Source organism: Mobula hypostoma, chromosome 6, assembly GCF_963921235.1.
Source record: "Mobula hypostoma chromosome 6, sMobHyp1.1, whole genome shotgun sequence".
In the NCBI taxonomy this organism is placed as follows: domain Eukaryota; kingdom Metazoa; phylum Chordata; class Chondrichthyes; order Myliobatiformes; family Myliobatidae; genus Mobula; species Mobula hypostoma.
In genome coordinates, this window is record NC_086102.1 from 12,161,787 (window position 1) to 12,186,356 (window position 24,570).

Consider the following 24,570-nt stretch of genomic DNA (forward strand, 5'->3'; position numbering starts at 1 on the left):
TATTCTTGTAAGAAATGTCTGACCTAAAGATATTGCAAGAAATGTGAGTACGAGAGAGAGTATTTAGTTACCAATTTCTCAAAAGACATCAATCGGCCTTCTTGGAACAGATCCATGAAGGAATAGACTACTTTATTCCTCCAAAGAAAAAAGGTAGGATCAGTAAGTGAAGGTTTAAATAAATAATTTCGATAAATTAAACTAAGGTTAAATTTTTTGAGATTAAAAAAATTACAAAACTGATACCAAATTTGTAATGACTGCTTAATCATAGGATATAAATTTAGACAGTTTTGGAAATCTATTTTCTCTACAATTTCTAACGCTTTAAAAATTAATTTACAACCTAATAAATTGACAGTTTTGTTCGGTATAATCCCTCAATATATTCATGGTATTTCTATATCAGACCAACATGTAATTGCATTTGTCACATTATTGGCCAGAAGGGCTATTTTATTGAAATGGAAAGATGCCTCTGCTCCCACTTTGATACAATGGTTCTCTCAGGTGATGTTATGTCTTAGTTTGGAGAAAATCAGAAGTCAAACTTTTGATTCTCGATTTGACTTTGAGAAAAGGTGGGGTTCTTTGCCCGCTACTATCATCTGATTTGAGTTAATTAAGATGGTTCCCTTCTGATTCTTGTTTAAATGGATTTGAGTTGGCGGATTGATGCTTTTCTTTTATGGAAGCTTGTATGGCGTATAGCTCCTGGGTTGTGCTCCCAATTTTTTTTTCTGTTAGTAGGGTTCTTTTTGTTGTTTTAGTTAGTAGGGGTTCTTTTTTCCTTTGTCCTTTTTTCCAAAAAAATGGTTTTAACATTTTATTTTTTCTTATTATTATCAATATATTGTTTAGCTTTGTTAATCAGTTATTTGATCATTTAATGCTTATTGTACATATTGACATGTTGACTTGATTACTTTAATGTATTTTTTGTTGATTTTCAATAATAATTAATGTACAGGGTCTTTCATTTTGTATGTTAAATTTAAAATGGCTTCTTTGTTATGTTATACTTGGGAATGCTTCTTTATTATGTTAAACTCTGAGAAAGTCCTTCCCGCTAGCAGTTTGTTGAATCACGTTACTGATAAGAAAATGTTATGAACCAATTGGGATAGTTGTTATGGTTTTGGTGTATTTGAAGATACTGTATGCGCAGGGTTTTGGGGGAGAAGGCGGGAGAGAGAGACAGAGAATGGACGAGGTGCTGTGATGTCCGCTAATGGGGTTGGACCCCGAGGAGGGCGTTCGGCGAGGAGACAGAGACGGATTCGTGTGGAGCGTCTGGTCGACCACCGTTGTTGGTCCCAGGTGGCCGGTCGAGGTGGTCCGAGGGGGTCGCAGGGTGAAGAAGTAGGGTCCCGAGCTCCAACTTTTTTTTTGTGCACGAAGAGATTGAACTTTGATAAGTGTGGTGCCTTTTATTTTCCTTTTATATTTTATCTCTATTAATTATATAGTTCCAGTAAGATCTATAAACTGTAAATCAATTAATCGTATCTGGTGTATTGTCTGTTATTTGGGCGGGGTGGGGTACCTCACACAGCATCCACACAAACTAATTACCCAGTTTGGCAGGGCCGAGGGCTGTTTCCCTAGACGACAGCAAGCCGAGTGACCCTGAGGCTGGCCAGGGGGGCTACACTAATAAAAAAGATTTTAAAATGAAAATGAGAATATCCAATGAACTAAATGGATCTCCCAAAGATCAAGATGCACAGACTAGAGAGAAGAAAAAGGAAATGAAAGTGGAGGATGTCATAAGTGCAATGGAAATAAAAGAGGATAAACGAGACCTAATTTCTCAAGAAATTAGCAAATTCAGAGTCAATTTATAATTTATTATGTTGTGGGTGTCTATATAGTTGTCGTATTACATAGTATACTGTATACAGTATATAGTAAATGTTCTGTAGATCAGTTGAGGTGCATTCTATATTGAGTAGGAGTTTATAGCTAAGCAGGGAAGTGTGTTGTGCATTTAATAGTTCAGTAATATTTGAATAATATTGTAAATACATTGTTTGATTAAGCATTCTTTGTTGTTTAAATAATTCATTATGGTTATATGTATAAAGTACGTGCATGGCATACGTTATCGTGCCTGCGTGCCCCACCCACACCTCGTTTAAAGTTAAAATGAAACTAAGAGTTTATTCCCAGCTCCGTGTTCTTATTTCAATTGGATTTATGTTCTGGAGTTACAAAACATTACATACGTATGTCTTTGGAATTTGGAGTACCCAGAACATTCACGGGGGAAAAAGTACAAACTCCTACGGGAAGCAGCAGAGTTGAATCCGGATTCCGTTATCATGCTGCTTCCTGAGGTGATGCCCCTTTCATTGTTCGAGGGGCCACTCCATCCAGCCCTGCCCCTCCATGTGTGGTAGCTATAGGAGCCCAGATTGTGATCCTGCATTGATCTGCACGCACCCCTGCTGGCCGGACTATGCAGTCGGCGCTTTTCCTCACAAACCTTTCACCTGCTGAGGCACCACTCTGTCCTCAACGCCGGGGAGGCTTGTGCCTATGACGGATCTGCCTGAGTCTACAACCCCCTGCAGCCCCTTTGAATCCTCCACACCATACCAGTCTGTGATGTAACCTCAGCAAGCGTGGTGCTCGGGAATGTTTGGAATAAAAAATACAAATCGAGAGTGGCCTAAGCTGCTGCTTCACAATTCCAGTGACCCGGGTCCAGTCCTGACTTCCGTTGCTGTCTGTGTGGAGTTTGCATGTTCTCCCTGCGACCACGTGCTCCAGACTCACCCCACATCCCAAAAAACATGCAGGCTGGTAGGGTGTTTGGCTTCTGTAGACTGCTCCTCTAGTCAAGTCAAGTCTATTGTCATATGCACAATTACGGTGAGATATAGGGGCAATGGAAAACTTGCTTGGAGCAGCGTCACAGCCGCATACAGTACTGTGCAAAGGTCTTAGGCATGTACATATAGATGCTGCCTGAGCTGCCGAGTTCCTCTAGCATTTTGTGTGTGTTGCTATATGTAGATAGGATGTCTCAGACATTTGCACAGTACTGTAGTTATTTTATGTATTGCTCTGTAATGCTGTGGCAAAAAAATGCACATTTCATGACATATGTGAGTGGCAATAAACCTGATTCTGATATGGGTCTCTATTGTGGACTGAGAGTGGGAAGGGGGCAGGGAGAGGGGAATCATGGTTGGGAAAAGGGGAAGGGAGAGGGGAGGGAGTGGGAAGAACCATATTCTGTAATGATCAATAAACCAATTGTTTGGAATCAAATGACCTTGCCTGGTGTCTCAGGACTGGTTGTGTCTATACCCATGTCATCCCCCCATCCCTGGCACTCCTTCTCTGCCACCTGTCCCACACCCCTCCCCCGGCACTCTACCCTCGCCTTTCACAACATCCTTCACTCCCACCAGATTTACAAACTCACTCTCTGCTCCACGTTGACCATTACAGTACTGTGCAAAAGTCCTAGCCACCCTAGCTATTTTCACTCTACGTGCCTTAGATTGTGCATACAGTGAACGCACGTCAATTGTAAAAGAGAGTGTTAAGAGAGAGAAAGAAGGCCATTTATTGGTTTGTTTGTTTGTTTTATTTATTTTGCGATACAGTGAGGAGTAGTCCTGTCTGGCCCTTGGAGTCACACCCTGAAACCCCTGACAACCCCTATTAACCCTAACCTAATCACAGGATCATTTACAATGGCCAGTTAACCTACCCAGTACGGTCTTCGGACTGTGGGAGGAAGTCAGAGCACCCGGAGAAAACCCACGCATTTCACAAGGAGGATGTACAGACTCCTAACAGGATGTCGCCAGAATTGAACTCCAAGCTCCGAAACGCCCCCGAGCTGTAATAGCGTCATCTTAACCACTGTGCTACCATGGTGCCCCAAGTTTTGTGTGCAAAAACAAGACAATGCAAAATACAGCGTGGTGGGATGGAGAGACGTCTCTACCAAAGGAGTTGTAAGGTGCTCCTCTTCTCCGTCAGTCTCCAGGTCACCCTTGGGCACAGGGTAGCACCTGCTTAGCCCCCCGATCGGGGTCATGTGAAGCCTGAGAACAGGTGGCGGATGGTCATATGAGCAGCTGGTGCACATCACAAGTCCTGGTTATGCGATCACTGACGCCAGGCAGATAATCTCTGAAGAGTATTGATAATGGCTAGGGTGACCTGTCTTGTAAAGACACTGCCCAGAAGAAGGCAATGCAAACCATCTCTGTAGAAAAATTTGCCAAGAACAGCTATGGAAAGAGCATAATCGCCCACGTCAAATGACACGGCACATAAAGAAGAAACGAATGCAAAGTAAAGACCCAATCAGAGACAAGTCCATGGTAGTGCAAGAGGTGATCTGCAGTGTTCCATGGCTCAGGTAGGGTTAGGATTGTTCAAGAAGACGTGTACCTTCGGGGAGCAGCCCCGTGGACCACCTGGTTCCTCACCAATTTCACCGACTGAAGCGTTGTGGTGGACTGAAACATTGAGACAGAAGGCGATGTGTGCTGCATTCAGAAAAAGGCCCCTGTGCTCAAGCCCTCCTCTCTTTTAATGATGAATGAGAGCCTGTTGGTCCTCAAGTCAGGGAGCTCGGAGAAGCGATGTGGAAGTTTGTAACATCGGAACAGCTAATTGCTGGACTTTTTGCAGGAGTGACCTCTCTCTCCCTCGCTGGTTAGAGAGAGCCTGTCTGAGATACCAAACTGCTGGGTTATGGATTGTAGTTTTGATGGGCTCTGGATCAAGGTCTCTTCGGGGGGCTCTGCTATTGCTTGCAAGGTGGGGGGGGTGGTGTTGGGACTTGGTGCTTCTGCTAGTGCAGGTAGGGGGAGCGAGAGTGGGAGTGTCAATGCTTCTCCAGCTGCTGGTACGTTGGAGGAGGTGGGGGTGGCTTTGGGGTTCTGATGTTACCAACATTCACTCTTTGGGGGTTCTTGTTTCGCGACTGTCTCTATGAAGAGTAAGAATTTCAGGTTATATACAGTACACATTCTCTGATATTAAACTGAACACATTTGAAGCTGGCGGTTACAATTGGAATTGGTATTGGTTTATCATTGTCACATGTTCTGAGCAGCAGTGAAAAGCTTGTGTTTGCATACTGTTACACATTACTACACCGCTCACTGAGGTAGAACAAGAACTGAATGTCCTATAAAGGAAGTGCAGTGCATGCAGGAGGGTAGCTGTTCATGAACCTGGTGGTGTGGGACTTCAGGTTGACAGCAGCTTTGAGAAGGAACGGCCTGGATAGTGGGGATCCTTGATTATAGATAAGCACGTGAATATGAAATGGAAAGGTATGGACACTGTGTAAGCAGAAGGGATTAGTTTACTTTGCCATCTGATGATTAATTTCATTGTTTCAGCATTACGTTGTGCTCCACCTTTCTATGTTCTGTGTTCCTGAGGCAGTGCCTCGGTAGATGCTGTCAATGATGGGAAGGGCTGTGTCTCTGATGGACCTGCGCTGCGTCTACTACTCTCCCCAGCCTCTTGAGCTCCTGTGCATTGGAAATGCTGTACCAGACCATGGAGTAACCAGTCAGGATACTTTCAACAGCACAACGCTCCCCCCAACTGTAGATGAGTTGTGGAATGTCACAGACAGGTGGTAGTAATGTGGAGCGCTAAACTGGGACTAGTGTAGAATTAGTAATTCCGAGTTCGTGGAGGTTGTCATAGCCCATGGGGGTAGGGGGTGGGGGCTAGCAGGGATAAGCTCCCACAACCTCTTAAATGCTCCTAATGGCGAGCATCTCAAATAGCCTCTGACAACCAAGTCCAGCTCCTGGCCTTCACGAGTGGCTGAGCTACCATTTCTACTGACAGAAGTGACAAAGGCAGGTTACTGGCACCTTAAAACCAGTCACTTCAGGTATATGGCTTATCAACCGTGGTTGGCATTTCGCCTAGGAGAGCTGAAACTCTGACCTCAAACCTCTGCTGACTTGCAGCTATGCCCACTCATAGGAGAGGCTTTGGGAGTAAACCCGGCAGAAAAATCCAGAGCTGGAGACCCTAAGGCAGTTTTATGTTGAGTTCAATACAGAATGGCAAATCCTGGGATGACGCTGGTGCCAAACTGTATCGGTCTCTGCCATTGCTTTGGATTCATCAGCTGCGTGGAGAGGGGGAGCTTGTTCTCCATATCATACTGCCCTGGCTTGCATATCATGTTCACTGCTGGGACATAGAATCCATGGGTGACTCTGACCAACAGAGGGCCTCAAAGTAATTTTGCCATGCACCGTCCCGAGCCATGCCGTGAACGGAGAGGTTGGGCCTGGGGCTAGCACCCCCATCCCATAAAAACTCAGAACCACAGAAACACCATCAGAAGCTTCAGAGATCTCATTCCTGGGAGAGGAAGGCTACACCGAGAAGATGGGCTACACCTAGGGACAACTTGAAAGACTGGCCAAGGACCGAGGACTTTCTGTGCAGAGACAACTTAAAAGGACATTGCTGGGATTTGAGGACCTGAGTTATATAGAAAGGTTGAATAGGTTATGACTTTATTCTCTAAAATGTGGAAGACTGAGGGGAGATTTAATAGGTGTATGCAAAATTATGAGGGGTATAGATAGAGTAAATGCAAGCAGGCTCTTTCCACTGAGATTGGGTGAGACTGGGTCAAGAATGAAAGATGAAATGTTTAAGGGGAATTTTTTCACTCGGAGGATTGTGAGAGTGTGAAATGAGCTGCCAGCACAGGTGATGGGTGCGGGTTTGATTTCAACGTTTATGAGAAGTCTGGATCGGTACATGGATGGGAGGGGTATGGAGGGCTATGGGCACGGTGCAGGTTGATGCAACTAGGCAGGATAGTAGCTTGGCATGGACGAGATAAGCTAAAGGGCCTGTTCCTATGCTGTAGTGTTTTGTGACTCTGTGATTCTAGTGAGCTGCTGTTGGGGCTGAGGTGATGAACTAGAAGAACTAGGATTTCAGAAGAAGAACTAGGATTAGTGTAATTGGAATTTACATGGTAGCTGATGGCTGGCGCTGTCTCCATGGGCCAATGTGCTGTATGACACTGCCAATATGTGTAGAGCAATCTCCAGAAATTAGAACAAAACAGCTTGGTAGTGTGTGTTTCATAGCACAAGCAGTGCTTATGATCCAAGCACCTATTTATATCAATGTCAAAGAAGTAAATTTATTATCAAAGTACATCTATATAAAGCTATATAGAACCTTGAGGTTTCTTTTCTTATGGGCATTTAGAGGAAAAATAAAGAAATACAATATAATTATTAATAAAAAACTATATAAAAACAAACACTGAAAAACAACCAATGCACAAAAGGGACACATTTAATTTCATTTTCAAGTTCCAGTTTAATTCAAAGTTCAAAGTAAATTTATCATCCAATTGCATATATGTCACCCTGAAATTCATTTTCTTGTAGGCATACTCAGTAAATTCATTAAGCATAATAGAATCAATAAAAGATCACACCCAGCAGGGTGGACAACAAACCGTGCAACTACAAAATTAAAAAAAATAATAATAATAATAATAATAAATAAGTGATATATATCGAGAACATGAGATGAAGAGTCCTTGAAAGTGAGTCCATAGGTTATGGGAATAGTTCAGTGATGGGTAAGTGAAGCTGGGTGAAGTTATCCCCTTTGGTTCAAGAGTCTGAAGATTGAGGGGTAATAACTGTTTCGCTGAACTGTTTCCAGAACCTATGGACTCACTTTCGAGAAGTCTTCATCTCATGTTCTCAATATTTGTTGCTTGCTTGCTTATTTATTTATCTATCGATCTATAAATCTATTTATTTATTTATTTGTCCATTGATTATTTGTTTCTTTGTACTTATTGTGTATGCCTGCAAGAAGATGAATCTCGGGATTGTTTATGGTGACATATCTGTACTTTTGAGAATAAACTTACTTTGATCTCTAATGCCAATATCTAAAATATCTCATCTTCATTAGCACAATTTAAGAAATTAGCATTGGGTGTCCTTTAAGAAAGACGCCAGGCTGTATCTCAGAATAGGCAGACTGAAAGAAAAGCATCCCTTTGCAAACACAAGTGTGAATAGATGCTGAGCCCACACAGGCATCTGTGTTTACATGAATTGATGGTGATTCAGAGCCTCCGGGCACACAGACAGACTCTTCCCCAGTGTCATGAAGCCTGTCAGCAGCTCCTTCCCCCTGCTGAACTGTACCTACTTACTGCTGGTGTCGTTGCTGTTGCTCCTGAGGTTCCTGTACCTTTTTCCTGGTGGGCTGATGAAAGCTTATAAAATTATATGAGAGGCGGACATAGGGTAAGGAGACAGTCTTCTTCCCAGGGTGGAAATGTCAAATACTAGAGGACGAAGCTTTAAGGTGAGAGGGGGGAAGCTTTGCCACAGTAGCGTAGCAGTTAGTGCAACACTATTACAGCTCAGAGTGTTCCGTAGTTTGGAGTTCAATTCTGGCGCCGTTCTGTAAGGAGTTTCTGTATGTCCTCCCCGTGGAATGTGTGGGTTTTCCCTGGGTGCTCTGGTTTCCACTGACAGTCCAAAGATATACCAGCTAGGTAAGCTGATCATTGCAAGTTGTCCCATGAGTAGGTTAAGGTTCACCTGTGAGTCGGCTGGGGTGATACACTGCGTCCAGTGCTCCCGATGCGGCCTTCTATATATTGGTGAGACCCGACGCAGACTGGGAGACCGTTTCACTGAATACCTACGCTCTGTCCGCCAGAGAAAGCAGGATCTCCCAGTGGCTACACATTTTAATTCCACATCCCATTCCCATTCTGATATGTCTATCCATGGCCTCCTCTACTGTAAAGATGAAGCCACACTCAGGTTGGAGGAACAACACCTTATATTCCGTCTGGGTAGCCTCCAACCTGATGGCATGAACATTGACTTCTCTAACTTCCGCTAATGCCCCACCTCCCCCTCGTACACCATCTGTTATTTATTTATATATATACACATACTTTATTTTTCTGTCTCCTTTTTCTCCCTCTGTCCCTCTGACTATACCCCTTGCCCATCCTCTGGGTTTCCCCCCCTCCCCCTTTTCTTTCTCCCTGAGCCTCCTGTCCCATGATCCTCTCATATCCCTTTTGCCAATCACCTGTCCAGCTCTTGGTTCCATCCCTCCCCCTCCTGTCTTCTCCTATCATTTTCGATCTCCCCCTCCCCCTCCCACTTTCAAATCTCTTACTAACTCTTCTTTCAATTAGTCCTGACGAAGGGTCTCGGCCCAAAACGTCGACTGTACCTCTTCCTAGAGATGCTGCCTGGCCTGCTGCGTTCACCAGCAACTTTGATGTGTGTCGCTTGAATTTCCAGCATCTGCAGATTTCCTCGTGTTTGTGGTTAGGTTAAGGTTAATTGGGTTTGTCGGGGGTTGCTGGAGCAGCACAGCCCAAAGGGCTGGAATATTGTGGAACAAATTAATTAATTAAATAAACATGGAATGTGAAATTAGGAAACTTTAGAGAGCATGCAGAGGAGTTTTACCAGGGTGCTGCCTGGACTAGAGATTATGTCTAAACAAGATAGATTGAGTGAGACAGAACGTTCCCCTTTGGAGTGAAGGAGGAGGAGAGGTGACTTCATAAAGGTGTACAAAATGCTATTAGAATGGTTAGCCAGAGTCATTTTCCCTGGGTGGAAATGGCTAATACCAGCGGGTATAAATTCATTGTGATTCGTGGAATGTCAAAGGTAAATTCTTTACACAGAGAGTGATTGACACCTAGAACGTGTTGCCTGGGGTGGTAGTAGAGGCAGATACATTAGGTGCATTTAACAGATTCTTAGATAGGCACGTGGATGAAAGAAAAATTTGTGGGAAGAAGGGGTTAGATTGATATTGGCGTAGGTAAAATGTCAGCACAACATTGTGGGCCAAAGGGCCCGTACTCTGCTGTAGCATTTTGTATTCTATGTTTAATGGAGATTTACCAGGCAGGTTTTTTTACACAGAGAGTGGGGAGCACACCGCCAAGTGAAATGGAAGAACTGATTCTAAAGCAGTTTGACAGACACATGAACGGGTGGGGATTGGAGAGATATACCTGTAGACCATGTGTACATCCTCCATTACTGTTGGTTCACTGAAGCGTCCTCTCACGACGTACAAACACTATATTGAACCATCAGGGCAGCATAAAAAAATCACTGGAGGACTTGTATGTGCCCAGGACAAAGAGGAGGGGAGGAAAGTCATTACAGACTCACCCACCCAGCAAAGTGCCTTTTCCAAAATCTCTCTTCCGGAAAACAAAAAACTTCATGCCATTTTAAAAGTTAATCTGATCAACCACTCCAGTTATTTGTTTTATTTACTCATTTAGAGGTACAGCACAGAATAAGCCCTCCCAGCCCAACAATGCCCAGCAACTCTAGCCTAATCATTGAGCAATTTACGATGAAATTAACCCACCAACCGATACGTCTTTGGAATGTGGATGGTAACCAGGATACTCGGAGGAAACCCACTTGCTCACGGCAAGCCCTTGCAAGCTTCTTACAGCTAGACGTCGTTGGAATGGAACTCTAAACTCCAACTGTAATAGCGTCGTACTAACCGTTACCCTACTGTGACGCCCCTCCCCGCCCCAACCCCTCTATCTATTTCCTCAGTCACGGCACTTTAACCACTTTTTATAATACTGTTTATATTGTAAGTACACGCTGGCACTTGTGTAACTTTCTTCCATATCTGTACTTCGTGTGGGCACGTGGCCAAGTGGTTAAGGCATTCGACTAGCGATCTGAAGGTCGTGAGTTCGAGCCCCAGCTGAGGCAGCATGTTGTGTCCTTGAGCAAGGCACTTAACCACACATTGCTCTGCGACAAAACTGGTGCCAAGCTGTATGGGTCCTAATGCCCTTCCCTTGGACAACATTGGTGTCATGAAGAGGGGAGACTTGCAGCATGGGCAACTGCTGGTCTTCCATACAACCTTGCCCAGACCTGCGCCCTGGCGAGTGAAGATTTTCCAGGCGCAGATCCATGGTCTCGCAAGACTAACGGATGTACTTCTGACTTGATCGTCATACAATTCTTTATTCTTTAAAGTTGCTGAATGTTGTTTTTTGTTTCATGTCACGCCCTGACAAACAAACCACAGCAAATTCCTAATGCACGCAATTGTATACGGTGAATAACATTGATCCTTGAGGCATCGATTTCATAGTTTTATTTATATTTATTTAGAGATAGAGTGAGGAACAGGCTCTTCTGACCCAATAAGCCACACCACCCAGCAACACATCTATTTAACTTTAGCCTAATCACAGGACAATTTACAATGACTGATTAACCTACTAACCGGTTTGCCTCTGGACTGTGGGAGGAAACCAGCACACCCGGCGGAAACTCGTATTCATGGAAAGAACAAATCCCTTACAGGCAACCCCGGAATTGAACTCCAAACTCCCCAGTGCCCCAAGCTGTAATAGTGTCGCACTAACCTATGCTACTGTTCTATGATCTACATTTTTTAAATTTCAAAATATACTTTATTCAAAAATAAAATTATATACAATAAACCATTCAATAACTTTCCATCCTTTACATACGTTCCCATTATGGTGTGTACATATCCATACCTTTGGCCACCCATGTGGCACCCCATTGGTTCACCTTACCACATCATTGTTGAGGGGTATACTCCCCGCCACCTGACCCCTCCCTCTCCCGCGGGTGAAGAAACCTATGCAGCGGTCCTTCCCCACCGGGCCCTTGCGGTGGCTGCACCGAGTTTCAGTGCGTCCCTCAGCACGTACTCCTGCAGCCGAGAATGTGCCAGTCGGCAGCATTCTCCCACGGACATCTCCATGTGCTGGTAGATCACCAAGTTCGGACCGACCAAAGAGCGTCTTTCACCGAGTTGATGATCTGCCAGCAGCACCGGATGTTGGTCTCCGTGTGCGTCCCCGGGAACAGCCCGTAGATCAGAGAGTCCTCTGTTACGCAGCTGCTGAGGATGAAACGTGACACTATCCTGTCCATCCTCCTCCACACCCTCTCTGTGAACTGACAGTGTGCAAAGAGGTGGGTCACAGACTCCTCCTCACTGCAGTCCTCCCGTGGGCAGCGGGGTGTGGAGACGACGTCCCGGGCGTACAGGAGGGATCTGACTGGGATGGCCCCTCTCACCGAGGTCCTGGTGCCTATTGGCGAGGTCTGGCGATGAGGCATTTTGCCAGATGTACTGGACGGTCTGCCCTATATCAACGATTTCAGACAAATAAAATTTCTTGAATGAAATTAAGCAGTATGGTAATTTAGGTACAGATATTTTACATTGCACTACCCCACTTTTGTAATTTGTGTGGACGTTTTCCACTCTACATGTGGCAACAATAAACCCATTTACCAAGTTTATTGATATACCTGCTGGATTTGAACATTGCTAGAAAGTCAATATTACTTTTGTACATTTTTTTTGTCCCGGACACACATTTTCGAAATTCGTTCTGTACTTTAGGGAAAGCCTCCACACAAGATGTCAGGAAAGTTTAAGACTGGGTATTTAAATAGTTTTCCGCTGAGTTTAACATTCTAAGTTTATTTTTCTCTCCTTTTCCGATTGCGTTGGTTTGAATAAACGGCGCCAAACACCAACCTGCGCCCCCTCACCCACGATGTTGTAACCTGAGAAGACGGCACATTTGCTCGTTTGTAATCCCGGGACACGGAGACGACGGGGTTAACAAAGACGTAAAGGAACCCGGCGTGGGGACCACAGTCTATGGTAAACCGAACTCGTCAATAAGCAAATTAAGGGGGGAAAACAACTTTAAAGGCGGTCGCCGCGGTTGGCTACAGAAGGTGGTTACGGAGGAAGCAATGATCAGCCCTAGGGGTTAGACGGTGGAATGTCTTTCCACTTGTGAGTCTCAGATACGATTGGTAAAGAGAACATCTGCTGGAAGTGTGCGCTGGGACGTCCGACTTGCTGTACCAGCTCAGTAACTTTTATTTTAGACCTGGAAGGAAAAGAGTTGCCGTTCTCCCTGAATGGACGTCTTGAGAAGCTGCAGAATCAGTTACTTCCTCGCTTGTCTCTTCAGTGTATTTCAGGGTGCGAAGCAAACCGCTTTTTTAAAAAATCACTGTACTGCATCTTTTATTTAATTGTGTTCACCTGAAATGATTCTGGGTAAAAAGGGGAGTACTACGTTCCCTCGCCTCTTTTACCACTCCCCATTCTGCTTCCCATCTTACCTCTTCTCCTCACCAGCCCTCCTCCACCCCTTTCTCCCTGGGTCCAGCCTCCTGTCCTCTCAGATTCCTCCTTCTTCAGCATTTTACCTTTTCCACCTATCACCTCCCAGCTTCTCCCTTCATCATTCCCTCCCCCACCCCTCACCTATCTTCCCCCTCACCTGGTCTCACCCATCACCTCCCAGCTTCTCCCTTCATCGTTCCCTCCCCCACCCCTCACCTATTTTCCCCCTCAGCTGGTCTCGCCCCTCACCTACCAGTTGGCACTCCCCCTCCACCCTCCCTTTTCTGGCTTCTCCCCACCCCCTTCCTTTCCAATTCTGATGAAGGGTCTCTGCTCGAAACGTTGACTGTTTATTCCCTTCCATAGACACTGCCTGATTTGCTGACTTCCTCCAGCATTTTGTTTGTGTTGCTTGGGAAAACTGTTTGGAAAGATTCAGACCAGAGGGTGATGATTGATTTATTTATTTACTTATTATGAATTATTATATATGAATTTACTTATTGCGTGGCCAAGTGGTTAAGGTGTTCGTCTAGTGATCTGAAGGTCGCTAGTTTGAGCCTTGGCTGAGGCAACGTGTTGTGTCCTTGAGCAAGACATTTAACCACACATTGCTCTGCGACGACACCGGTGCCAAGCTGTATGGGTCCTAGTGCCCTTCCCTTGGACAACATCAGTGGCGTGGAGAGGGGAGACTTGCAGCATGGGCAACTGCCGGTCTTCCATACAGCCTTGCCCAGGCCTGCGCCCTGGAAATTTTCCAAGGCACAAATCCATGGTCTCATGATGGTCTCATAATGGATGCCTATTATTGAGATATAGTGTGGAATCGGCCGTTTGACCTGCACCGCCAGGCAATCCCCCAATTTAATCCTAACCTAATCACAGGACAATTTACAATGCCCAATTAACGGTACGTCTTTGAAATGTGGGAGGAAACAGGAGCACCCAGAGGAAACCCACCCAATCATGGGAGAGCGTACAAGCTGCCCACAGGCAGCAGTGGGAATTGAACCCAGGTTATATTATAAGCAACGTGATATTTAAATAGACTGACGCTGAGTGATGATTCAAGTGAAAGAGGAAAATAGAATCCTGGGAATTGACAGGGAGAAGCAATTAAGAAGCCATGAGTGATATTGAAGGGCAGTGGAGTGGGAAGCAAGTTGGTCGATGAAATAAACACAAGGCATTCTGCAGATTCTGGAAATCCAGGGTAATACACACAAAGTGCTGGAGGAGCCCAGCAGGTCAGGCAGCATAAAGCTGGCATGGTAGCATATTGTAATGCTATGATAGTGTCAGCAGTCCGGGTCCGTGTATGTTTGTGGTCTTCTGCTGCTGTAGCCCATCCAATGTTGCAGCAACATACATCAAAGTTGCTGGTGAACGCAGCCGGCCAAACAGCATCTACAGGAAGAGGCGCAGTCGACGTTTCAGGCCGAGACCCTTCGTCATGTTGTAGCACATGGTTATTTGAGTTACTGTCCCCTTCCTGTCAGCTTCAACCAATCTGGCCATTCTCCTCTGACTTCTCTCATTATAAAGGCTTTTTTTTTGCCCCAGAACTGTGGCTCACTGGACTTTTTTTGTTTTTCACTCCATTCTGTTTAAACTCTTGTGACTGTTGTTTGTGAATATCCCAGGAAATCAGCAGTTTCTGAGATACTCAAACCATCCCATCTGGCACCAACCATCATTCCATGGTTAAAGTCAATTAGATCACACTTCTTTCCCATTCTGACGTTTGACCTGAACAACAACTGAACCTCTTGACCATGTCTGCATGCTTTTATGCTTTGAGTTGCTGCCACATGATTTGCTAATTAGATATTTGCATTAATGAGCAGGTATACAGGAGTGCCTGATAAAGTGGCTACTGAGTGTGTGTTTTAATAATGTTTCTTTTTGTTACCAGCATATTGTTGTTCACAATGTGAAGACTGCATATCTTCCTTCTGCTGTAGAGGACCCCCTGCATACTGCTGCTCGTACTATGCCTACATTGGAAGTGCCCTTTCGTAAGTGTGACCAGCTCATAAAGATGATCAAAGGATAACATTGGGATTTCTTAAACACAAGGGAATCTACAGATGCTGGAAATCCAGAGCAACACGCACGAAATGCTGGAGGAACTCAGCAAGTCAGGCAGCATCTACGGAGGGGAATAAACAGTCGACATTTCGGACTGAGACCCTTCATCAGGACTGGAGGGGAAGGGGACAGAAACCAAAATAAGAAGGTGGAGAGGGGCAAGGGGAGAAGGGGTACAAACTGGCAGCTGATAGGTGAGAGGGAAGGTAGGTGGGAGGGGGAGGGGTGCTGATGTGAGAAGCTGGGAGGGGATAGGTTCTCAAGGAAAGGGGCTGAAGAAGAGGAGACTGATAGGACAGTGGATTGCGGAGGGAAGGTTGGAAGGAGGAGAAGCAGAGGCCTGATGTTAGGCAGGTGAAAAGAAGAGAAAGGGAAAGAGAGTAAGCAGAATGGGAGTGGAAAAAGAGAGGAGGGTCTGGAAAAACATTACCGGAAGTTGGAGAAGTCGACGTTCGTGCCATACTCAGACAGAACATGAGGTGTTGCTCATCCAGCCTGAGAATAGCCTCATCGTGGCAGTAGAGGCCGTGGGCATACATGTCAGAATGAGAACGGGAAGTCAAATTGAAATGGGTGACCACCAGGAGATCCTGCTTTTTTGCAGCAGACAGAGCGAACGTGCTCGACAAAGCGGGTCCTCCAGTCTGTGTCAGGTCTCACTGATGTAGAGGAGCACCAAATAAAATAGGTTAAATTGTTTCTCTGGCTTCTGTGTCCCCTTTCCTTTCCAGTCCTGATGAAGGTCTCAGCCTGAAATGGTGATTGTTTATCCTCTCTATTGATGCTGCCCGACATGCTGAGTTCCAACAGCGTTCTGTGCGGGCTTCTCACTGGGATTTGCCCTGTGGCTTTATGTGACTGCCATGTGTAACTAACATGCTGATATGAACAACAGTTGTTAATGTAGATGCTGGAATCAGAAGCAAATTGTTCAGCCCTCAAACCCTCCAGTAGTTTATTATTTTGCCTTGTCAAAATGCTGATTTATTATCCTCTGCTTTCATTTGAGTTCTAATGACTCTGAATCCAGTTCTTTTACTTTGATTTGTTTTTTAAGTACAAGTTACTTTCTTACCGCCGATTATGCTGCTGGCGTTTAGGGCAGCAATGAAGATTCTCCATCTCCGGTGGTGACCAGACCTTCCTTCAACATGTCGGCAGCTTCGTCTCAGTTTTCACTATTGTCCAACATGCAAGTCCTATGTGAATACTCAGGAATACTGCTGGACTCACATGTAGAAGAATTCTTCATTGCTGTTCTGTAATAATATTTTTTTGACCAGTCAGGGTTGTTAGCCCTTAGCTGAGCGCCCCCCCCCCCAAACCTGAAGGACCGATGGACCATTCATAGGTTGGCCTCTACCCTTTGACCTGTTTGGCATGGGTGACCCTACCAAGAGCCAAAGCATAGAGCCCTGATTCTAGCCAGCGTGGCTCTCCAGGTCGTTGAGGCACACAAGCCCCCAAACCCTACAGCAGGGCTGCGGTCCTCTTGGAGAAAAGTACAGGTTGAGTATCCCTTAAGCAAAATACACGATCAAGATCTTAATTTTTTTACTTTATGCAGTGTTTTTTTTTAATTTTTCATTAACTTCTGTTTATTACATATGTGAGGTCACTTCTCAGAACGGTCTGTGACCTGTGCATGACCCAGAAACCTGTGAAATTTACCATTTTTGACGTCATGTCCGTGCTCAGAAAAACTTTAGACTTTGGAAGATTTTGGAATTTCATATCTGGTGTGCTCAACCTATCCTAATGAAATCACATGATATCAGTGATAGTGATAAGCAGAAGCAAAAATCTATTCAGATTGATTGGTACACATTTGGTTCTTATGAGAATGCTTGGGTACTAATTTGAGCAATCTGCAGCTGTAGTTGGTGATAAAGTGTCTGCTGTTGGAGAATAGAAGCACCAAGCCGAGTTGTGTGGGATTATTTATAATGTTTCCTTGGTGGTCCTTCAAGAGGACCACAAACTTGTGATTTAGAGGCTTGTGTGTCTCAATGACCCGGAGAGCTGCAGTATGTTGGCTGGAGTCGGGGCTTTCTACTTTGTCTCTTGGTAGAGTCACCCATGCCAAACAAGTCAAAGGGTAGAGGCCAGACTAAGGGTGGTCCACCAGTGCTCCAGGTTCGGGGATTCAGCTCAGGCCTAACAATCCTGACTGATAAAACTAAGTTGTAATGGAAACAGCAATGAAAAATCCTAAGCGAGATACACAAAATGCTGGAGGAACTCTGCAGGTCAGGCAGCATATAATAGAAGGATCCTTCTACATCTGTGTGCAACAGTATTCCAGTCTTCAACTGGGACTTGCATGACTGGCAGTAGTGAAAACTGAGGGCAAGCTACTGGCACGATGAAGGAAGCCCTGAACACCACCAGAGATGGAGGAGATTCATTGGTGCCTTGAATGGCAGTGGCGTAACAGGCAAGTGGAATATGACCATGCTTTTATATTAATACAGTGATGCTGGTGGGTATTTTATTTTCTGCAGATTTTCTTAAAATGCAATGTGTTCCTTTAATTACATTATACAATCAAGTAATTCAGTTGATTGATAAGTTAGGCTTGTTGAATTAGTCAATGGTGTCTTGTTAACACTTGACCATTAAGATGCCCCAGATTGGGGGTAGCTATTCTCTGGAGAGAGTGCAGGAGTTTTGGAGGGGGAAGGGGAAATGGAAGGGGAAGGGGTGAGGGAAAGGAAAATGGAAATGCTCACAGACCCCATTTAGAAGGATAGGTACTGCTGTCGGAAAATCCTCATGCAGACTTTGGTCTCACGGAGAACGTACAGATAACATTTAATTAAGACCATAAGATATAGGAGAAGACTTAGGCTGTTGGAACCATCCAGTCTTCTCTGCCATTTCATCATGGTTGATCTATTTTCCCTCTCAGCCCCAATCTCCTGCCTTCTCCCCATATCCCATCATGCCCTGACCAATCAACAGTCTATCAACCTCTGCCTTAGATACTGTGTACATAAAGACTTGGCTTTCACAGTGTGGCAACAATTACTAGTTACCACGCCGCCTTGGAGAATGTGCGACACCTTGGCCTTTGATGTTGCTTGGGTATTTATTTATTCATGTTTTGCTTGGCCTGCGTTTTTAGGCAAAACTGTTTAGTACTGTAAGTAAACAAAGTAAAGCAAACAAGCTTCGACAATTATGTGCACACTATGGGCTAATATATGTATAATGGGCTCTTTTCTTAATTGTGTTTGCTATCGTTTAAAATATTGTGTCAATACAATTTTAGTCTAAGCTTGTACTGGTGTGAGCTAAATTATTATTTGCTGGCAACGTTAAACTTGCATCGGTGTGACAGTGTTCTTGCACATAATGACCTCAATTTCCCTTAAATGAACATTCAAACTTTTATGTTTGTCTTTACCCAAATCATATTTGCCCTAGATGTGCTTATTTATTGGAAATGGTCTTCTCATCATTATTCCCCGCGCATTGATGAGTTATGTTGCTGTTAGGTTGTATTCACTGTGATAGCTAACTCATTACGAGTTTATGGTGAGAGGGTTACATAAGTAAATTTTCTTGGTGGTTGGTCTGCCGACAACCAAAAGTTGGCAACCAGCATCTGGAATCTATGGTAGGAATAATGGTGATGCTATTAATGTCTCAACCGTATAACTGATAACAATTCCTAGTATTACCCAAAGTGCAGTTAAACATGGGTCTGGTAGACACTGCAGCCTCGTCTCTTCAGGGATTACAATTGCAGATTCTAGTGTGGTCAGAAGAAATCAGTGAACTGATGAGGCTTTCAAATCCTTTTCTGTAAACAAACCCATAAAGTGTCGAGCACTTTCACTCCGTCAGCAACAGACCGGATTTGCTGGTGGCCAACAATTTTAATTACAATCCTCAGTCTCATTCTGACATGTTGATCCATGGCTTCCCCTTCTGCCATGATAGAAGGGGAGCAACATCTCATATTCCGTCTGGCTGGCCTCCAACTTGTCAGCACAAACATAAACTTCTCTAACTTCAGGTAATTTCTTCCCCACCCTCCCCATTCTCCCATTCTGGTTAAACTCTCTCCCCTTCTCTTCTACTCGCCTCCCTCTGGCGTCCCTCTTCCCTCCCATTCGCTCAAGGTCATTTCTCCTCTCCTATCAGATTCCTTTCTATCTAGCCCATTATCTTTTCCACTTAACACCAGCCAGCTTCTCACTTCCACCCCCTCTCCCCTCACCAGGTCTCATCTATCGCCTGTCAGCCAGAAATGTTGACTCATTATTCTCTACCATAGGTGCTGCCTGACCTGCAGAGTTTCTCCAGCATTTTGTGTCTGTTACACTTTGCTGAATGAGTTTTCACTGAGTTATTCTACAGCACAATAAACCATAAATACTGCCTAATAATCCATCTGAATTTGATCATATAATATGGTGATTTATTCCCAGATTATAATTTCAAAATTCCCTGGTTTTTAAGTCAAAAATTCCTTTTACTTCATTTTTTATGAATCTTCACTCTATCTCCTCCTTCACTGTCAGTGGTGGGTGGTATCACTTTCAATACTTGCTGTAAACTCCAATCTGTTCTACAAAGTGGGATAAAGTTGGAGTCGTGTGTTCTTCCGAGTGCTACTACCTCATGGCTATGGTAAATGACGTCATGGTAATGTAGCCCTTAGTGTGAGGCTACTACAGCTCGGGCGACGGAGCTCAGAGTTCAATTCTGGCATCCTCTGTAAGGAGATTGTACATCCTTCCTGTGAGCACATGGGTTTTCCCCTGGTGCTCCAATTTCCTCCCACAGTCCAAAGACATAATGGTTGGTAGGGTTGTTGTTCACTGTAAATTCTCCCGTGATTAGGCAATGTTTAGATGAGTTGGTGGCTGGGTGGCGTCGCTCGATGGACTGGAAGGGCCTGTTCCCTGTCCTATCTCTGAAAGAATAAACAAAAAAATAATCTTCCGTTGCACGCATGTTAAACGCAGTATTCTCTTTGTGATCTTCGGTACTTGTTTTTCTGAGTAACTGCTTCTGTGCATGAGGCACAGATGTGAAATCATCCTCTGATTCCATGGTGTCATATTAGAGGGATTGTGTTGTCATTCGAATAAGTAATTTGGTGTATTAGTGTAGTTTTGCACATTTCGGTATCTGTACATAAGATCATAAAACATTCAGGCAATTCAGTATACCCTGCTAAATTTTTTCCCCTTTCAACCCCTTGCTCTTGTCTTTTCCCCTAACCTTTGAAGCCTATACAAATCGAGGACCTTTAAATATACGTACCCAGTGACTTGGCCTCTACAGCCATTTGTGGCAATAAATTCCATAGATTCTTCAGCCTCTGGTTAAATAAATTCCTCATCATCTCTGTTCTAAAGGGATTTCCTATATGATTGAGAAGGTTAAGCCATCATAAAAGCCAAAGATAGTGCATATAAAAGGCAAGTAATAGTGGGAAGTTAAAGAATTGGGAAGCTTTTTAAAAACCAACAGAAGGCAGCTCAAAATCATTAAGAAGAAACATGAAAGTAAGCAAGCCAATAATACTAAAGAGGATACCAAAAGGTTCTTCAGATACATAAAGTATAAAAGAAATGTGAGAGTGAATGTTGGACTGTTGGAAAATGATGCTGGCGAGGTAGTAATGGGGACAACAAAATGGCGGATGAACAGATTAAGTATATTGCATCAGTCTTCACTGTGGAAGACACTAGCAGTATCGTGGCAGTCCCAGGTGTCAGGGGTCATGAAGTGTGTGGAGTTGCCATTGCTAGAGAGAAGGTTCTTGGGAAACTGAAAAGTCTGAACATAGGTAAGTCACCTGGACCAGATGGTGTACACCCCAGAGTTCTGAAAGAGGTGGCTGAAGAGATCGTGGAGGCATTAGTAATGATCTTTCAAGAATCACTCAATTCTAGAATGGATCCAGAAGGCTGGAAAATTGCAAATGTCACTCCACTCTTCAAGAAGGGAGAGAGGCAGAAGGAAGGAAACTATAGGCCAGTTAGTCTGACCTCGGTGGTTGGGAAGATGTTGAAGTCGATTTTTAAGGATGAGGTCTCAGGGTACTTGGAGGCACATGATAAAATAGGCCGTAGTCAACATGGGAAAATCCTCAAGGGAAAGTCTTTCCTAATAACCTGTTGGAATTTTTTGAAGAAATAACAAGCAGGATAGGCAAAGGAGAATCGGTTGATGTTAACAAGGTGCCATACATGAGGCTGCTTAAAAAGCTACGAGCTCATGGATAAAGCAGTGGCTGATTGGTTGGAGGCAAAGAGTGGGAATAAAAGGAGTCTTTTCTAGTTGGCTGCTGGTGATTAGTGATGTTCCACAGGGGTCTGTGTTGGGACCGATTCTTTTCACATTATATGTCAATGATTTGGATGATGGAATTGATGGCTTTGTTGCAGACTTTGCAAACGATATGAAGATGGGTGGAAGAGCAGGAAGTTTTGAGAAAGTAGAGAGGCTACAGAAGGACTTAGACAGATTAGGAGAATAGGCAAAGAAGAGGCAGATGGAATACAGTGTGGGGAAGTGTATGGTCATGCACTTTGGTAGAAGAAATAAAAAGATTGACTATTTTCTAAATGGAGAGAAAATACAAAAAACTGAGGTACAAAGGGACTTGGGATTTCTTGCGCAGGATTCCCTGAAGGTTAATTTGCAGGCTGATTCTGATATGAGGAAGGCAAATACAATGTTAGCATTCATTTCAAGAGGACTACAATATAAAAGCAAGGATGTAATGTTGATCCTTTATAAAGCACTGGTGAGGATTCAACTGGAGTATTGTGAGCAGTCTTGGGCACCTTAGAAAGGATCTGCTAAAACAAGAGGGATCAAAGGAGGTTCATGAAAATGATTCCACGATTGAATGGATTGTCATATGAAAGTGTCTGATGGCACATGGCCTGTATTTACTAGAATTCAGAAGAATGAGGGTGAAAGGCCTTGATAGAGTGGATGTGGAGAGGACGTTTCCTGTGGTGGGAGAGTCTAAGACCAGAGGACACAACTTCAGAAAAGAGAGGCGTACTTTTAAGACAGAGATGGGGAAGAAACTCTTTAGCCAGGGAGTGGTGAATCTGTGGAATTCTTTGCCACAAGCAGCTGTGGAGGCTAAGTCACTATGTATATTTAAGGCAGAGGTTGACAGATTCTTGATTGGTCAGGGCATGAAGGGGTATGAGGAGAAGGCAGGAGATTGGGGCTGAGAGAAAAAATAGATCATCCATGATATGGTGGAGCAAACATGATGAGCCAAATGACCTAATTCTGCTCCTATATCCTATGGTCTTATTGCTCTTGTATTCTGAGTCTGTGCCCTCTGGTCCTAGACTCCTCCGCTTTCAGTCACATCCTCTCGACGTCCACGCTAGGCATTTATGAATTAATGTATGATATCTGTTTGAGCTGCTTGGGCTTGAGTATATTTATTTGATTACTGTGCAAGTGAATCATGATGTGATTAAGTTGTTATAAGTCTGAGTGATTCTGGTTTGTACTTTAAGCAATTATTTAAGTGAGAAGTCCTTGCGTGATGAATTTGCATGATGCCACTGAGTAATTTGTTGATTGATCTGAGGTTTTCAGATTCAGTTTTATTTATCTATCACATGTAGATTGAAACATACAGTGAATGCGATGTTCATGTTAACAACCAATACACCTAGGGATGTGTTGGGGGTAGCATCACTGTCGTATGTCGTGAAATTTATTGTCATACCGTAGCAGTACATTGCAATACGTAATAAAACTAAGTTATGGTAAGGTGTGTGTGTGTGGTTAAATTAAATCAGTAGGGCAAAAAGAGAAAAAAATAGAAGTGAGTTAGTGTTCATGGTTCAATGTCCATTCAGAAACCTGATGGCAGAGGGGTAGAAGCTATTCCTGAGTCGACTTCCAGGCTTCCAACTGACCTTTATTGCAAATTGAATTGGCTCTGTTCTTGGTGAGTGTTTGAATATTGCATGAAAAGTTGAATATTTGGTGGGCTGTTTGGCTATTCACTTGATGCTTTTTGTGTGGCTGGTATCATAGCCAGCTTTATGCATGAACAAATATGCACTCATTGGCTACTTCATTAGATAACCCCTGTACCTAATAAAGTGGCCACTGAGGGTACATTGAATATTTGTGCCTCTAGTGTGATATTTGATTGTTTATGTAACAGTGTGACAGGGTGTTTGATGACTTCATGTGTCCATTCACCAAAGATAAAGACTGTTTACTAAGCGAGTGGTAGGTGTGTACAGCAGCGGTCCCCAACCACCGGGCCGCAAAGCATGTGCTACCGGGCCGCGAGGAAACGATATGAGTCAGCTGCACCTTTCCTCATTCCCTGTCACGCATTGTTAAACTTGAACATAGGGTTTCCAACTGTCCAGTATTTGCCGGGACATCCCGTATATCGGGCTAAATTGGTTTGTCCCATACGGGACCACCCTTGTCCCGTATTTCCCCCACTAAGGTAGAACGTTCCTATGAAACCTTTTGTGCCAAAATGGCGTAAAGCAAAGAAGCAATTATCATTAATTTATATGGGAAAATTTTTTGAGCGTTCCCAGACCCAAAAAATAACCTACCAAATCATACCAAATAACACATAAGGCCGAAGATAACACTAACATATAGTAAAAGCAGGAAGGATACACAGCCTATATAAAATAGAAATAATGTATGTACAGTGTAGTCGGGAAGATGAAGGCAAAGCGGATTTATGGGGGGGAGGGGGAATCGGCACGTACGCGCTTGCGCACACAGGTACCCGCGCAAGGCTTCATGGTCATGGTAGTCTTTCTGGGGTAAAGTGTCCCAGGATTTGACTGCTACTTTTGTCCCTTATTTGGGAGTGAGAAAGTTGGCAACCCTAACTGTAAAAAACATGTTGAGGTGAGTTTAACCCTACTTGAACACTACCACCCACCCCCCCACCACCCCAGTCGGCCGGTCCGCAAGAATATTGTCAATACTAAACCGGTCCGCAGTGCGAAAAAGGTTGGGGACCCCTGATGTACAGGACATCTGAGAGCTGTTATAGAGTCATAGAAAAGTACAGCACAGAAACAAGCCCTTCAGCCCGTCTAGTCCATGCTGAACCATTTAGACTTCCTACTTCCATTGGCCTGCACTGAGGCTGTAAACCTCCATGCCCCTACCATCCCCGTACCTACCCAAACTTACCTTAAATGTTGAAAAAAGAATCAGAATGTGTTTCCTTATGAATAACTTGTGTATATGGCATGA

At 44.1% G+C, this 24,570-nt stretch overlaps 1 protein-coding gene across 1 annotated transcript in view; it reads left to right on the forward strand.

Moving 5' to 3' along the window:
- The first annotated feature begins 12,988 nt into the window (after positions 1-12,988).
- cyyr1 (cysteine/tyrosine-rich 1) overlaps positions 12,989-24,570 on the forward strand; it is a 53,111-nt gene continuing 41,529 nt past the window's right edge. The window contains exons 1-2 of the mRNA XM_063049783.1: positions 12,989-13,080; positions 15,146-15,248. Of these exons, the coding sequence (XP_062905853.1) occupies positions 13,017-13,080; positions 15,146-15,248 (167 nt within the window). The 5' untranslated portion in view covers positions 12,989-13,016. The remainder of the gene's footprint in view (positions 13,081-15,145; positions 15,249-24,570) is intronic.